This window comes from Sinocyclocheilus anshuiensis, unplaced genomic scaffold (genome assembly GCF_001515605.1).
Source record: "Sinocyclocheilus anshuiensis isolate Anshui unplaced genomic scaffold, SAMN03320099.WGS_v1.1 scaffold2232, whole genome shotgun sequence".
In the NCBI taxonomy this organism is placed as follows: domain Eukaryota; kingdom Metazoa; phylum Chordata; class Actinopteri; order Cypriniformes; family Cyprinidae; genus Sinocyclocheilus; species Sinocyclocheilus anshuiensis.
Genome location: NW_015547816.1, coordinates 164,341 through 182,392, shown reverse-complemented (window position 1 = coordinate 182,392; position 18,052 = coordinate 164,341). Strand labels below are relative to the sequence as shown.

Genomic DNA, 18,052 nt, shown 5'->3' with positions numbered 1-18,052 from the left:
TTCGGCAGGACAAAGCTTTGCAAACTGGCTCTTTTTTTTTTTTTTTGTCAACTTTAATATAATTTAGCCGCATTAAAACCAAAGAACCATCCCTGAAATGCTGCAGCAGCAGAAACCCTCATGAAATCCATTTCACAAAACTGCAGCCACGCTGGAAACTCTTCAGAGACTCTTTGCACGTGGATGGTGTTTAATAATTTATTCAGCACAGGTTATTATAAAGATATTCCACTCATATCTTCTTTCTCACGCTCAAGTCAGGCGTATTATTGCAGATTCATCTGCGTAGCAATTACATCTTGTTTTGGGATAGTTCTGGGCATAACGGCCAAACTATTGGTTGACTCTGGCACGTGTTAAGCTCAGATCCGACTGAAGTATTTAGCTCATTTGTTTTTGGGAATAACAGGCTCATATCAAGAGGCAGGGCTGCTGGAGTCACTCCAAGGTATGGTATGATTTTGTTCCTCCATGTCTCGCTTTAGCATCTCCTTTTGCTGTAATATTAGTTCTCATTTCCATCTATGATTGCGTTTTGCATGCAGAATGAGTGAAGCTGTGGTTAGTGGGGTGAGGAGGTTGAGCACCATCTCGGAGCAGGACGGGGACGCTGAAGCGGAGCCCGTGTCCCTCGTGTCCTCAGGGGACAGTGAGTGGGCAGGATCCAGTGCTTCGCTCTGCTCGCGTGGAAAGCCCAGCGCCCAGAGCAGCTCCTTCACCTCCTTTGAGTCCTATCAGCCTGACGCAGCAGGTACAACTTCAGTACTTCTCTGTTTGGATGTTTCTGCTGTGTCCAGTATGTAGAAGTTGTCCTGGCTGCTGAAGGGACAGTGGCCTTAAACCTGTTTAATGTGTGCGTAAAACAATTGCGGTTTAATTGTGAATATGACTAAATCAATTAAACACTCATGGAGTATCCATCTGAAGATAAACGGATACGAATAATTTAATAACATTTATAATAATTAAGGATTTGTAATATTCAATAATAATTACATAATTTAATAAAACTGATAAATAAGATGAACTGATAATATAGAAATGATTACGAATATATATATATTTTTTTACAGATGGGCACCACATATAATAGCTTTAAATTATTATTCAATTATTATTTCAATTATTCTATTATTAGCACAAATAGACCAATTAGATGTATGTATATGTAATGCATAAAATTGTATCTGCACACTACTGTTCAATAGCCAAACAACCAATCATCAATGTTGTTGTTGTTTTTTTGTCTGTCTTTTGAAGAAATTATTAATTTTATTCAGCAAGGACACATTAAATTGATCCAAAGTGACAATAAAGACAATTATGTTGTTATAAAAGATAACAAGAAATAATAATAATACATTTTTGAGCATATGACACTGAAGACTGAAATAATGATGCTGAAAATTCAGCTTTGCCATAACACAATTAAATTACATTTTAAAATATATTAAAATAGAAAACAGTTATTTTAAATTGTAATCATATTTCACAGTTGTTTTTTTTTTTTTTTTTTTTTAAGTCAGTTCTATATTATTTAGGTTTGAAAATTACTAGTACAACCAATTTGATTATAAAAAAATTTAAAGCAGCAACTAAACATTAAGCTGAAATATGTGGAATTGTTTACCGTGTTATTATAAAGCATGTTATACATTGGTCTGTTTTGAGTTTGTTTCAGAAACATTATTCTGCAGAAACTACAAAGCTAAAATTGCTTTTGGTTGCTGTTTAAAGTCCTTTACTGTTAAATTCTGTTGTTTCAACACCCGCTGAAGTACCGGTCACTCACTCTTGTCCCGGACACACTTGTAAACATGTTAATTGGAGGCGCTTGCAGCTCCCCTGCAGAGTGAAGTGCACTTTTATGAGCACTTACACCAACACTCAGATGCTAAAAGACTCCAGGAGTGACAGAGCTCATAAAAGCCTTATGTAAGATAGATGACCATAAACCTGTACTTTGAGATATATTGAAATATAATTCTCTTGACTATTGTGTGCTCATCCTTTATAGTGAAACTATATTTGGGCCGCTCTGTTTCTCTAGCTGTTAGGTTAGTTCACCAGGGGATTGTATACTGTTACATTAATGGCTTCAGATGACCACTTATTTCTCCCAGCTGTGCATTATGTGCTCCATTTCTGCTCCAACAACCCTTAATATAATTACACACCTATAGAGAGTTCCTAGGCGTCACATGTGGCATTAGTCTGATTCTGTGCAAAGTGGCCTCACATGTGCCATAATCATAATTTTGAGGAATCATGTGTTGATGAAAGAATGTAACATATGGATTGTTCATTTCTCATTTCAGCCATCCATCTCTCATCCTGTCTATAATGGCTGATTGCTGCCATTTTCAGTGTAATTAGAGCCGTTTATGGCAGGCTGCACTTAACTTGGTGCACGGATGTCTGCAAAAATAAATAATGTATGCAAGAAGAAGTGTTGAGGTAATGATGACCGAGTGATGTACACTGAACTTAACAACCACCAGCACTTCCGTTGCACACTGAAAGTAAATATGCAAGGGAATATTTATTAAAGCTAGGTGACAACCAGAATATGACCTTTCACAAATATTCATGCAGCTATCATTAAAAAAAAAAGTTTGTACTATGGTATCACCATGCATTTTGGACATGATAGTATGACTGTACCATGCTATATTAGTGTTTGCGAAAGCACTATTGCATTATTATTGCCACCCAGGGATGGTTCTAGACCTATTTAGCGAGCTTCAGACCAGGCCCACAAAAACAAATCTATACAATTACTTGAAAAATAAATAAAAAGTATAAATAATAAAAAAGCAATTATTATTATTATTTTCTAGTAGTAGTAGTTGTAGTAGTAGTATAAATGAATGAATTAATTAATGAAAGGCATACATTAATGAATGAATCAAATAAATAATCCAGAGTGAAAATGTGCGCAATTTAATAATAATAATAATAGTAGTATGAGCAGTATTCCCTTGCATATTTAGTAAATATTCCCTTGCAGGAGAAGCGATTAGTCAGCAGAGAAGGCGGTAGCGTGTGTTTGCTTAATACTTAGTTTCTATTTCTGTTGTTTAGATTTTTATTTGCTGCTAGGAAGGATTATTTTGTTTACTATCTTTTGTTTTCGTTATAATTTGTATTTTGATTGCACTTATTTGTAATTAGAATAATAGCTGTTGGCTCAGAAGAAACTTTTGATATTTGTATTGCTTATTTACTGCACTTAAGTGGCGAACTGTCTCGCAGTAGTTTCGATTTGAGCCATTCGCCTTGTGAAGGCATTCAGCCTCCTCGTGTGAAGACCAACTTGGGTAAAGACCTGCGACTCTACCTGCGCGACTCAACCGAGCAACAATACCGACAAAGCACATAAGTATCTCTTATTTTCCCCTTTACACACTCTCCTTTCTGCCCTCTCTTTTCCACATCTATCATGTGTTTCCAATACATTCTTGTTGTCTCTCAACACTCTAACATCAAACGCTGACGGCAACGCAATCTTGCTAACTTGCATCCAATCTGCACCACTTCTACTGCACCTCTCTCTTTTTCTGTGGGTCTCTGGAATTGCCAGTTAGCAGTCAACAAGGCAGACTTCATTCCAGCAATTGCTTCTCAGTCTACTCTTAGTATCTTGGGCTTGACTGAGACCAGGATTCGTCCGGAAGACTCAGCAACCCCTGCTGCTCTCTCTAACAACTTCTTTCTCTCACACCCCCCGTCAGGTTCGGAGGGGTGGGAGTACTGGTCTTCTCATTTCTAACAATTGGAAATACTCAACCCACTCTCCCCTATGCAATAATAACTCCTTTGAATCTCATGCTATTACGGTAGCAGCTCCTATAGAACTCCATGTTGTAGTAATTTATTGCCCTCCTGGTCAATTGGGCACCTTTATAGAGGAGCTGGATGGGCTGCTGTCCTCATTCCCTGAGGATGGCAATCCACTTGTAATCTTTGGCGACCTCAACATCCATCTGGAGAAGCCTTATGCTGCAGACTTCCATTCACTCCTTGCTTCATTTGATCTCAAACGGCTTACCACCACAAGCACTCACAAATCAGGCATCCAGCTTGACTTCATTTACACACACAATTGTATTGCAGACAACATTTTGGTAAAACCCCTACACATCTCTGACTTCTTTATAACATGTAACCTACATCCTGCTAAATGCCCCTCTACCGGTTACTTTTAAGGGAAACCTACGCTCCCTTTCACCCTCCCATCTTTCCTCTGTAGTGTCTTTCTCTCTTCCCTCACCCACCCATTTCTCATCTCTGGATGTGAATGCAGCAACTGACACTTTATGCTCCACTTTAACTTCTTGTCTAGACAATATATGTCCTCTCTCCTCCAGGCCAGCACATGCTACCCCTTCTAACCCCTGGCTGTCTGATGTTCGGTACAAACATCGGTCCAAACTCAGAGCAGCAGAGAGAAAATGGCGCAAATCGAAAGATCCGTCAGACCTGAGTATGGATCAGTCTTTGCTTTCATCTTTCTCTGCTGAAGTCCATACTGCCAAATCTTCATATTTCCACAACAAGATCAACCGCGCTTCAGACACACGTAATCTCTTCAAAACATTAAAATCTCTTCTCTGTCCCTCTCCACCACCTCTTTAACAGCTGATAATTTTGCCACATTCTTCACAGACAAAACTAAAACCATCAGCAGTCAGTTCTCAACTCCATAAACACAGGAACTCAAACCAACCATATCCACTGCTAAAACTCTCCTCTCCTCCTTCTGTCCCCTCACTGAGTCAGAAGTAACGAAACTTCTCCTCTCCAGCCACCCTACAACTTGCCATCTAGACCCAATCCCGTTACACCTTTATAAGCAATCTCTCCTATACTCTTACCAGCATTCACACATATCACCAACACATTTTCAGCAGGCTCGGGTAACCCTACTGCCCAAAAAAACCTTCACTTGCAGATCTACAGACCTGTCTCTCTTCTTCCATTCTCAACCAACCATATCCACTGCTAAAACTCTCCTCTCCTCCTTCTGTCCCCTCACTGAGTCAGAAGTAACGAAACTTCTCCTCTCCAGCCACCCTACAACCTGCCATCTAGACCCAATCCCGTTACACCTTTATAAGCAATCTCTCCTATACTCTTACCAGCATTCACACATAACACCAACACATTTTCAGCAGGCTCGGGTAACCCTACTGCCCAAAAAACCTTCACTTGCAGATCTACAGACCTGTCTCTCTTCTTCCATTCACAGTGAAAACACTTGAACGAGTTGTTTTCAACCAGGTATCATTATTTCTTTCACAGAATAACCAACTGGACGTTAACCGCTCGATCTTTCAGGTTTGAATTGCACAACATCAGAAAGGTCAGGTCCTTCCTAACAGAGCATGCTGCACAAGTTCTTGTCCAGGCCCTTGTCATTTCTAGGCTGGACTTCTGCAATGTTCTTCTGGCAGGACTTCCATCGTGCACAATCAAACCTCTTCAAATGATTCCGAATGCAGCAGCACAACTGGTCTTTAATGAGCCCAAAAGGGCCCACATCACACTTCTCTTTATCTCCCTGCACTGGCTGCCGATTGTGGCTCGCATCAAGTTCAAGATATTGATGCTTGCATATAATACAGCCACAGGCTCAGCACCCTCCTACTTCAACTCACTCTTATGAATCTACACCCCCTCCAGAAGCCTGAGATGTACAAGGGAGTGGCGCCTCGTGGTACAATCACAGAGAGGCACAAAATCACTTTCCAGAACATTTTCATTCACCGTTCCCACCCCCATACGGAATACTGAATCCCTGACAATTTTCAAGTGACAGCTTGTGTGCTTCAAGTGACTCGTCTCTTTTGTCAACATTTGACTGCTTCCTGAAAAAAAAAAAAAACTTTGCTTTCTCCTCCGTCTAGTACTTGTACTAATCTGAACAATGTCTGAAACTTTGTATTACGAGCACTTCCTGTGATGAATCGCTTGTTGTATTCCTCAATTGTAAGTCACTTTGGATAAAAGTGTTTGCTAAATGAATAAATGTAAATGTAAGTAGTAGTATGATTAGTATGAATGAATGAATGAATGAATGAATTAAATAATCTAAAGCAAAAATGTGGGCAATTAATCTGTACAATAACTAAACTGTATATACGGTATACGAAAGATCTGCTCTCTGTGTATATACACCGTGAAAATGATTTTTCAATTATATTTTAAAAGAAAACACTATTTTAGTCTCTCTTACTTCAAAATTTCATGTTTAATTCAATGTGTTACTTACTGTTTCTTTGTAATTAATTTTGAAATTTACTATAGCAATTTCTAAGAGGAAATCATTTTTAAAGCACTCAAGTGTCGAATTTCAAATGTAACCATCATTTCTGTAGTAAAATTTGTCTCATATCAATCTCTACATGTTTTATTTGTACTTTTATCATTTATTTGTCACACCACTATTTAGGTGATCTGATAAAAGCTGAAAGGTGATTAAAAATAGTGAAACACTTATCACTTAAAGTCAACAAACTACAGTGTGCTTATTTTAAGTGCTATAATTCAGTGCAGTTCTCATGTTTGTGTAGTTTCAATGTTATGTCTGTTTTGCTGGGGCCCATTTTTTATGATCTTTCCTGGGCCCCACAAACCCATGAGCCGACCCTGTTTTGAGCCCACCTTGCCATGTCTCGTGTGATTGTTGAGTGTGTGTAGCAATGTATATAACCAGCTGTGAGTCTACATGGGCCCACAACATTTGAAAAATAACCCCACTGACCACCTTTCAAGTTCTGCATAGCCAAGCAAGGCTCCCATTTTCTTCAGTGTCTCTGAAACATGCTTGATTTGTTGATTTCCGTCTCTCCAGATGACTGCGCCTCCATCCTGCTGGCTTGCCTGTACTGCCGCTTCTGTGATGTTATGGCCATGCTGCCTGACACTTGTGAGCGGGCGTTTGGCCGCTGCTTCCCCTCTTACAAGTATTACAACACCTCGGATGAGCCGTCCAAAGGAAAAGACTGCTGCAGCTGTAACGTGGATTTTGACTGTGGTTTCATGAACTCCTGTCAAGATGCCAGTGAGCTGATAGAGCTGGCGATGGAGATATCTGAGGTCTGCTACCGCTAACAGCCTCTTAGCTGTCTGGAGATCAGAGCAAATCATTCAGGATGGAGATTCTCCATCGGTGCTCGATTCCCGATTCCACATGGTGTGCGTTTCAAAACGAGACACAGTTGCTTGTTTTGAAAAAATAGGGTAAATTGTCACCTCTTCTTTTTGGCAACAAAATAAAGCATGTGACAGCATTTTCAGGACAAGATCATGTAATTTAAGGAAAGTACTGGGTGAATATATTTGCGATTCTTCTTATGGGAATTCGTTTTGCGTCCATGTGATGGGATGTGAAAACTAAACCTAAATGTGAACGTTTAACCTATCCATTGTGTAAAGCATGAAAAATGGTAGGTGTGGGTAAGATGAGCCAAAGGCCACCTATATGATACATGAAGTGAATGTAACATAGTAAAAACCTTTAAATGTCTTTCTGCCTTACAAGATATGAATTTTGACTTGCTTATGACCCTTACAAGGTTTGAATATGCTACAGAAATGAATCCTAAAACCCAGAAACAAGCTAGTATTTTGGTATGTTTGGTTCCACTGTCCTGAAGTCAGTGGGTTTTTTTAATGGGTTTTTGGTCAAATGCCTGTGATCATACAAGATATTTATGTTTTATTCTATAACATAAAATGCATTAGTAAAACACTGTGATTTTTAAAGCTTTTATTTTTCTTGAAAAAAGTGATTGCTAACAAATGGCTAAAGGGGCCTAAAGTGGTTATTGCACTCTAAAACCAGCACTGGGTTGTATTTAACCCAGCATTTTTTAGAGTGTGGGGTCATTAGATCTCATCACGCCAAGCAGGTAAACTCATCTGGTCGCTAATCTGCTTTCATAATCCTCTGTAACACGTTAGTTTACGGACCAATTCTCACTTTTAACTAGTTGCTTCTTAGCATCCCTATTATTAACATATTGGCTGGTTATTACACTCTAAAAAGTGCTGGGTTATTTCTGTAAACACATTTTTGGGTTAATTGTGCTGGGTCATAATTCTGGGTTGTTTGAGGTAATGTAAACACACAGTTGGGTTGCTCATGCTGGGTCAAATGGACTGTAAGGGGTTCTTTCACCACTGAACAGCTGGGTTGGGTTATTTTGACCCAACAGGTTTATTCATTTTTCCTCTTCATCGAACTTTCTGGATTCTTCACTCGTCTCGTCGTCAGACGGTCACGCACATCGCAAGCAGGATTATAAAGTAAGTTAATATGATGCTATGATTATTTACCTCTATTTTTAATAAGTTGAGGTAAGAGCACACTGATTTCTCTGTTTAATGCGTAAGTTATTTGATCTGTCGCTGTACGGGGTAACGTTATTCTGTGAATGATCAAGTAGCCGCCTAACCTTAGCGAGGTACTTTTTTTTTTTTTAATGGCCTCAGCAATCGCCTTGTCGTTAATTAAAGTTATATATGTGTGTGTGTGTGTGTGTGTGTGTGTGTGTGTGCTTTGTAATGTTTTGTCAGAATTAGACCATTTCGTTCTAAAATTTATCTTTTAAGGGCATACTTTTTTCAAGTAAATGTCTGCGACGTGCCGAATCCGACGATAGATCCATCATTTTTATGTTGAGCATTTTCGCGCTCTTTTTTCCTCAGGTAACGTTATACCCCTTACTTTTATAACGCTAAACCACTATATTACTGGTATGTAATATTATGTGTTACTTAAATGTAATGTTGTTTGTTTAACCCAGCAACACAGTTAACCTTACCCACTGGTTGGGTCAAATAAACAACCCAGCATTCTGGGTAAAACGGTTAAACCCAGCACTTGGGTCAAAACAACCCAGCGCGTGTTCTGTCCCATAGTTACCCAGCAGCTGGGTTAAGGTTGGGTTATTTTTTAACCCAGCACTTTTTAGAGTGTAGTATTTATAAAGCACACATTAATGCTTTATTCTACATGACCATATTCTACATCCCTAATCCTACCCAATACCTAAACTTAACAACTACCTTACCAACTATTAATAAGCTGTAAATTAGGAGTTTATTAATAGTTTAGCGATTAATAGCGAGAATTGGACCTTAAAATAAAGTGTGACCTAATCCTCCTCTTGCTAACATTTCTAACAAACACTTTACAACTTATAGACTATAAATGAAGGTCGAAAGAGTTGTCAGAAGCTTAATGGTGATGCTGAAGTTGGTGTAGTTTCATGGTGAAGTTCATTTATAGTCTAACTTGTATGTAGGCTTTAAAATTCATAAACATTTCTGCAGCTTTGAAGATGATCTGTTAACACTTTAAAATACTGTTCCTTCATGAAAGAATAACTTCAAGACATATGAGTAATATTGACATCCTAGTATCTACTATTAACTAACAACAAGCTCAAATTCACGATTTAGTAAGTAATAGCACTCACTTGAATGTGCTAGTTGACTGTTAGCTAATCAGAAGCTACTACTATTTTTTTTCATACTTCTGTTTTCTTCGTGCTTCTATAGCTGAAACCTGGCAGCCACAAATATGCCACGAAAGTAGAGTACTGAGAAAGAACATCACCCATACTCTTTTTTTTTTTATTTTTAGTTTTTCACTACAACAGAACGTGCGCCAGGAGAGCCAGCTGACCACGTCAACTGTCCTGTGTTTTTCTGCTCTAGTCACGTTTGATCTCACGAGTCTCAGTGAGATCTTGTGTTACTGTGAAATCGTTCCGACAATCAGCAAGTGTGTGTTTGCGTGGTCTGGTCGAATCATCTAGTGTGCGCGTTCAGAGGATTAAAAGGCTGAAAATCAGTTGAAACTGTCTTCATGTCTGTGGTCTCCCATGGTTTTAAAATCGGTTAAGTCCCAGGCCTAAGAAACATCAGTCACACTTTAGTTTGGGGACCAACTCTTACAGTTTTTCTTGATTGCTAACACACTATAACTGATTCATTTGGCCAAATTTCCTAAACCATTCATTCAGTTTTCCAAACAAAGATATTTCTCAAAACTTTGAACACATTTCACCTGTTTTCACACACATTCCAATTCGCTCAATGTTTTCTGCAAAACCCAAACCACGTTCTCATTCAACACAAGTATAATTAACTCGAGCATCACAATATGAACTCAGATAGCACACATTTATCCATCTATAAACATTAAGTGGCAAAACTTATGACACACCATTCAAAATCTCAGGATGATATTAAAAAAGAGCACAGGTGATTATGTGATTTAGAAAATTAATTCTACTAGTGGGAGACGGAACAGGAAGGGGAGGGGAAAAACTGAAGGGGACGGGTCAAAAGACGTTTGTTCCTGATGAAATACAAAGCACTTTAGTTGAGCGCGTTCTTGTGTATGGAATGACTGTGAGGGAAGTTGGCCTGCAGGCTCATCTACTGGGTTTTACACTACTTGCAGTTACCGTAATGACAGTAGACAGTAGCAGTACTTCAGATGAGAGAACTTTCACTATTCTATGGACAGTAAATACTATAGCTCAAGTTGTAAACCCTTAAACTCGTAACTGTTGAACTGATTTGTAGCCAAGTACTTCTGACATGTACTGTATTTTTGCAGAACTGAGAGGTGACTGTCTAAGGGGGGTAGAAGTCAGTCTTTTGTCAGAAGACTAAGAAACTGCTCTAGTATGACAAATAAGGTCATTAACAAGGTAATGCAATGTGGCAGAGGAGTTATTTATTGCTGTACAGTAACTGACAGTATATTCTATTGTGTTCACATTGGTTTTTGAACTTTTCTAGTGCTTTTCATCTGCAAGATCTCTTTATGGTGAAATAAAAGTAAACCTTTCTTAAAGCTTATTGCTGAATTTTACTATATTTGCACCCCTGTATTTATACTGCATACTATAACAGACATTGACTTGCAAAATGATTCCTGATTCCCAAAAGGAGGTGTTTTGAATTGATCTCTAGTGTTCATTAGGCAGTGAAGCAGTCACACATATTTGACAGGTTTGTGTCATTTGAGGTCAAAGTTTAGACAAGAGTTTTTTTGTTTTTTTTTTACGAAAATGTTTGATTTTGACCTGGAAATTTGAAGTTTGTTGGTGTGTAATTTTGAGACTGTGTTTATAGTTGTGAGAAAATGGTGAATTGTTTCATGTTGTGTGTTCGCAATTGAGCAAAACTGTACTATGAACTAGCTGTGAACTATGACATTTGCCTCAAACGCTGTAATTTGCTGCTTATTAATAGTTACTAAGGTAGTTGTTGAGATTAGGTATTGGGTTTGATTAAGGGATCTAAAATATGGTCATGCAGAATAAGGCATTAATTTGTGCTTTATAAATAGCCTACTAATAAACAGCCAATATGCTACTAATATGCATGCTAATAAGCAACTAGTTAATAGTGAGAATTGGTCCTCAAAATAAAGTGTTACCAAGTACAGTATGAAATTTAAGATGGCACTTTCAGGTAAAAATGAGGTTTAGTAATAAATATGGTACATATTGCGAAGGTCGCTCACAACAGTGAAAATGCTCAGTTTCTGTATTTCCATTAATTCATTATATATAGATCCATCTATTCTCCAAACCACTTGTCCTATGTAGGGTCGTAGGGATGATGGCGCCTATCCCAGTGTCCCAGAAACACTTTGGCCAGTCCAATGGCTAGTCCACACCTCCATTCATTTGGCCTGACCTGCAGAGGAAACCAGGCATTGCACCAACACCTGGAGAACATGCCAAACTTCAGACCGAAATGCGCCCCCGGCTCAGCCGGGACCCAAACCAGGGACTCAACCAATGCTGTCCACTGAGCAACCACCATGCACCCTCCATGCAGATCCTTTAATGTGCATCTATTTATAGTTTCCCTACAGTTCCACCCTCCACCATCACCTCACCTCAGCAGTGGCATTATTATATGCCTGTTATACGCTTGGCACGAGTCGGCAAGTGGCCAACCTTCACTATTTCAACTTCAATATGTCTCATGCTTCAAAAATCAGTGACGGAGACTGTGATCATGTGACTGAATTCAGATTGGTGCATGCAGACTACGTGGAGCAGACAGACTGCAGACTGTGAGCGCGTCGAGGAACGGCTGTCAGATGCCAAGATGTGAGTATACAATGATGAATTACCACTCTGAAGTCACTCTGACATCATAGATGGTGCTTCGTTACTGTTTCAGGCTGGATGTACTGTGATAAAACTCGGCTGAATGAAACATTTGACATTTTTAAACACATTTTGCATTACAGAATATAGTAAGTAGAATAAAACACATATTTAATCACTTTTGTCTTTCTTAAATCGGTTAACATTAAAGTCTTTAGTGAGTTGTTTACTTCATGTTGAAGTGCTTTTCTATTTTAAGAACTAACCTTACAGCTTGAGAGCATGAGGTCAAGTTTACAGTGTGTGTATTTTGGGTAAGTGGGTGAAAGTGTCTAGTATTTAATAGACACTATTCTCCGATCTTACAAAAATGGTACTGGCTTGGTACATGAATGTAGGCTATACGCAATGATGACCATATTCACATGCAATATTTACATGGTATTCCAAGGCTTTCCAAAGAATGACATGTTTTACTAGACAAAAATGATTCATGTAAAAAAAATTCTATGGTACGTATCCAAAAAAAAAAAAAAAGTGGTACAAGTCCAAACAACATGGTATTATGGTACATGTAAATAAACTTGATTTTACATAGATAAAATCACAAAAACCTGGTAAAACAGTAGCAAATGTAAAAAAAAACAAAAAAATCCCCCGGTAGTTTTTATCATAGTACAAAAAGTTGTATGCAATGTTAAACAACAGATGCCATAGAACACAACAAACCTTCCTTTGTGAGAAAGAAGTGCACTTAATTGTATTGAATGTGCACTTGTAGTGTATTTCAAATCTTAAATGTATATAATAAAAAGTACTTATGTAATATTAATTAAAAAAGGCCACATGTATTTAAAGAGTTCACTTTCATGACTGTTTCGTAACACACTTTTAAAATAATGTCAAATTTGTAAAAATGTAAATTTAAAGGTTTTACTCATTAATAACATTTTGTCATGCTTCAAAGATGTGTTGACTAACATAGGCCTACTGAAGATGTATAAGTACTTGATTATAATTTTAACTGTTGTGTTAGTCGATATACATTTCAATATATTTATACAAGTTGATATACAATTCATATATTTTGCAGTTTCATTACAAATGCTTAATTAGAAATATATATTAAATACATGTCAGACAAGTTTCAATAGAAATGACATTAAAGTATATTTTAGTTGACCATAAATGCTTGTCAGTACATTCAGCACTTTAACCATATTTCAAAGACAACTGAAGTAATTTTGAAATTACATATACAGATTAACTGTCACCCCGCATTTTTTAAAATAGGCATGAAAGTGCACTATCCAAACTTAAATTGATGTAATTTATGAATACGTTAGAATACCGACCTCAGGTTGGTCTCTTTTTAAAGAAGAAAATCAGCAGATTATTGCACAAGTGGAATTTTTCAAAGTTAATTTTTTTTTTCAAAAAAATTAAAGTATCAAAAAGTTATAGAAGTTTAAATTTACTGTAAATAAAATGCACTATATTCATTTTATTTTATTGTATATATAATAAATATTTTACATAACAGGTTTTACTCTAAAAATGGTATAAAATTAAAGCCTTATGTCTAAATAAGTTATGTTCCAAATTTGAAGTTGATATGAAAAAAATTGAGGTTCCTGTGAGATTGTATTTAGGGCGTTATACCACAAACAGCCACCGGGTGCCATCCAAACTCCACTGAATTTTTTTAATGCATTTTTCTGTCACAAATGTCTAGATTTCTGTCAATATTAATTCTATCTCAAAATAACCACCAAATATTGGATTCTGAGACTCAGACCTTTACAATTATACATTTTTTGTCAAGATTATAAAAACGTTTGATTCTAAAAGACCATAATACATTTTGTAATATGACACTTGACACTGCCCACTAAGGGGACAGGTAACGCAATATCAGATTTCAAAATGGTTTTCACAGGATGAATCTTGGGCTTCTAAGCTTTCAAATGATATATAATCTATGATGATTACTAAAATATTTGATAGAGAAAAAGGACAACAAATAAAAGAGCGCCAAGCGTCCCACAAGTGGGACGGTGACAGTTAAGAGGTTAAGTCTTACTTAAGTCTGTCACAAAAGCATTCTTAAGTTAATATAATTCCATTTATATACAGAATATATATATATATATATATATATATATATATAAACTATAATACATTACGATGCAGTTGAGTGTCTGAAAACATCACATTCTGTTTGCACTTAAGTTTATTTCCATAATAAGTAATTTGTTTGAAAGTATGCTGAAAAGAACTTCTTTACCATGGTACTTTTTGAAATACTGAATAAAGTATGGATAACTTGTCCCCACAGTTATGAGTCTTCATCAGAAGATGGAGTCACATGGACTGTGGTTAGTCATCTTCATCTATCGGGTCGATCAGTTTGAGAGGCTTCTGAATGCAAGCAATGAGACCTTACTGTTCGGCCATATCTCCAACCCCACAGAGCTCCAGGCCCTTAAGAACAACAGTAAAGTAATGAAGCGATTCATTGTGATTGACGATACTGTTAACGATCTTTAGCTCCCAGGTGGCAACGTATTTCAAAGCGAGGGGGGTGACGTACAAGATCCTTCCCTTACCCACAACTGAGGAGAAAAAGTCCATGACTCTGGTGAACAGAATCTTGGAGGAGGTCCATAAGTTTGGGATTGACCGCCGTACGGAGCCCATTATCGCTATCGGTGGTGTGTGTGTCTGGATATCACGGGTCTCGCTGCATCACTGTATCGCAGACGTACTCCGTATGTTTGTGTCCCTACTACTATGTTGGCTTACCAGTGTAGGGGCAAAGACTGGGGTCAATTTTGCCAACTGTATAAATAAGCTAGGGTCATACATCCCACTCGTGGCAACGTTCCTGGACAGGAGTTTCCTCTGCACTCTGCCACATTTCTAATGGAATGGCCGAGATGCTGAAGGTGCATGAATGACAGCACAATACTGGTCAGTTTTTCAAAAGATGTTTACATTTTACACATCTAAAGCAACTTGCATTGTATTCAAGGTTCATGCACTGACTTTTAAAAAAGGAGTGCGCTTAATTGTACTGAATGTGCACTTGTAGTGTATTTAAAATCTTAAAAGTATATATTTTTAAAAACTGTACTTGCAGATAATATAATATTAATGAAATAAAAAGCCACTTAAGTGTGCTTATAAAGAGTTCACTTCTTAACACACTTAAGCACACTTTGTAATTGTGTGTGTAGTAAAGTAAATTTTAAATCATTATGTTTTAATAATCTGGTAACACTTTATAATAAGGTTCCATTTGTTAACATTAGTTAACTACATTAGTTAACATAAACTAATAAAGAAAAATACTTGTAAAGCATTTAATAATCTCAGTTAATGCTGATTCCAACATTTACTAATACATTACTAAAATTAAATGTTGTATCTATTCATATTATTTAATGGACCTGAGCTAACATGGACTAACAATGACAAAAATGTTTTGTTTTTTTTATTAACTAATGTTAACAAAGTTGAATAAATACTGTAACAAATGGATTGCTCACTGTTGGTTAATGTTAGTTAATGCATTAAACATAGTTAACAAATGGAACCTTATTGTGAAGTATTACCAATAATCTTAATAATCTTTAAATAAATTGTGCTTTAAAGAAGTACACATTTTGATATGTTGACTAACATAACTTTGGGTGCATAAATAACTGAAAGTTCAATTACGAATGCTGATTGGTGGAAATATATATATATATATATATATATATATATATATATATATAGATGTGTTTATTTCTTAAGATTAAGGCTAAAATATTGACTTTAAAATATTTTTTCTCTTTTAAAGTGTTTTTATTTTCTCTAAATTTAGATTTTTTTTTTGTTATATTCAATACTTTTGGCACAAATTTAACGCCATATTATTTCCACCAAAAAGTAACACTTAAATAAGATTTTAAAATTAAAAAGAATTTAGGAAGAACATTTAAGAAAATAATTATTTTACTCCGCAAGAATGCATTCAGTTCATTAAAAATAGTGACCATGGAGACATTTATAGTCACACAAGATTTCTATTTCATAGAAATGCTGTTAATTTGAACTTTTTATTCATCAAACAGTCCTGAAAAAAAGTAACTGTTTCCACAAAAATATTAAGCAGGAAAAACTGTTTTCTGCATTAGCGAACCAACACTGAATGATTTCTGAAGGATCGTGTGACACTGAAGATTGGAGTAATGATGCTGAAAATTCAGCTTTACATCACAGGGATGAATTAAATTTTACAATATATTCACATAGAAAACAGCTACTTTAAATTGTAATAATATTTCAAAATATTACTGTTTTAGTGTATTTTTTGATTAAATAAATGCAGCCTAGGTGAGCAGAAGAGGCTTCTTTGAAAAACATTTAAAAATCTTACCAATCCCAGACTTTTAAGCATTATTGTGAAGTCTGACAGAGGTCTTGTTTCACCAATGCTAGTGATCCCCTACAGATGGCGTTGATGAAACACATGACGAAATATTGTTTTTGTGAAGAGTCGTCTGGATGGTGTATAATGAGATTAAGACTGTATTATAGTTTTCTAGGCTATAAAAATTGTGTGAATTATGTATGGTGCAGCCAGGTCACCACCATACACCAATCCTAACACGTTGGAGTCAAGACCACCTAGTCCGAGACCAAGACCATTGCCTTTATTATATATTATAATATAAAAATCCAGATCTCATACAAGTACTATTTTGCAACAATATCTTGAATTTTGTGGGTATTTGTATTAATTTTGGTGTGATTTTTGACACAATCCTCATTAATTTCTGACCCGGCATAACAGTATAAATCAGTGGCTCTTAGCCAGGGGGCCGGGACCCACTAGGGGGCCTCAAGATGATATACAATTATTTAAAATAAGACAAAACAATCATTAAAATAAACTAAAACAACTATAAATATTTTCATAATGAATATACATCTTTCTAGTCATGCTAAGCTCTAAAATATTTTGGGTGAGTGGAGGGGGGCCTTCAAATATTGTTGAAGGACAATAAGGGGGCCTTGAAGTAAAAAAAAAAAAAGAGTTCCACTGGTATAATTCAAATGATTTATTATTTAGTTATTTAATTAGTTTGCATTAGTTAGCTGGTCCTTTGCTGGTTTAAACTGGTCTTTTGCTGGTTTATGCTAGGACCAGCATAAACCAGCAAAGGACCAGCATAAACCAGCAAAGGAGCGTCAAAACATGCCTAACCAGCATATGCTGGTTTTTTCAACAGGGAGTACTCAAAGGTATACCTGAATTAGTCAATGGGCTTTTTCTCCAAAATTCTGTGTTCTCTATTTAAAAATTTCTGCATTCCGTTTTAATGGTTTATTTAAATGTTAATAACAAAAAAGGATGTCTAATCAGTTTGACAGTTTAACAATTTAATAATTTATTTACATCTAATAATAGTGTTTAATGCTTTTCCGAACATTTTCTGGATTCTATTATGATTTCGTGCAAAGTATTTATCAAAAATGGTGGTAATCAAATGTAAAAAAAACCCCTAATCATTTAATTAATCCTTTAAAATGTAATCAAATGAAATTTCGACAACACTATGCTGAAACACCCCAAGCAACGAAACCGTGAACTACTGATTCCAAACTAGATTTGTAAATGTTTCGAAGCTAATAAATACACCATTCTGCAAGAATTGAAAAGTAGCCATGTATTGACTTTTTGAAATTTTTTTTATTCATGAATAATTATTGGGTGATTTTATGCTAGCTGCAACTGGCATTGAGATGAGTGAGAATGCTATCGATCAGGGATCCTCAAATCTGGCCCACGAGATCCACTTTCCTGCAGAGTTTAGCTCTAACCCTAATCAAACACACCTGAGCATGCT

General features: G+C 36.5%; 1 protein-coding gene and 1 pseudogene across 1 annotated transcript; both read left to right on the top strand.

The window, feature by feature from the left end:
- Window positions 1-17: 17 nt before the first annotated feature.
- On the top strand, window positions 18-7,451 carry LOC107704620 (myoD family inhibitor domain-containing protein-like). The gene is made up of 3 exons (XM_016507593.1): window positions 18-448; window positions 546-751; window positions 6,857-7,451. The coding sequence occupies exons 2-3, from the start codon at window positions 547-549 to the stop codon at window positions 7,114-7,116; spliced, it is 465 nt and encodes a 154-aa protein (XP_016363079.1). The 5' UTR covers window positions 18-448; window position 546; the 3' UTR covers window positions 7,117-7,451.
- A 4,630-nt stretch (window positions 7,452-12,081) lies between these two features.
- On the top strand, window positions 12,082-16,809 carry LOC107704616 (2-epi-5-epi-valiolone synthase-like; annotated as a pseudogene).
- Window positions 16,810-18,052: the final 1,243 nt, after the last annotated feature.

Coding starts and splice junctions, on each gene's coding strand:
- LOC107704620 (XM_016507593.1), top strand. CDS start 547: ATGAGTGAAGCTGTGGTTAGTGGGGTGAGGAGGTTGAGCACCATCTCG. Junction 752..6,856: donor CTATCAGCCTGACGCAGCAG/GTACAACTTCAG, acceptor CCGTCTCTCCAG/ATGACTGCGCCTCCATCCTG.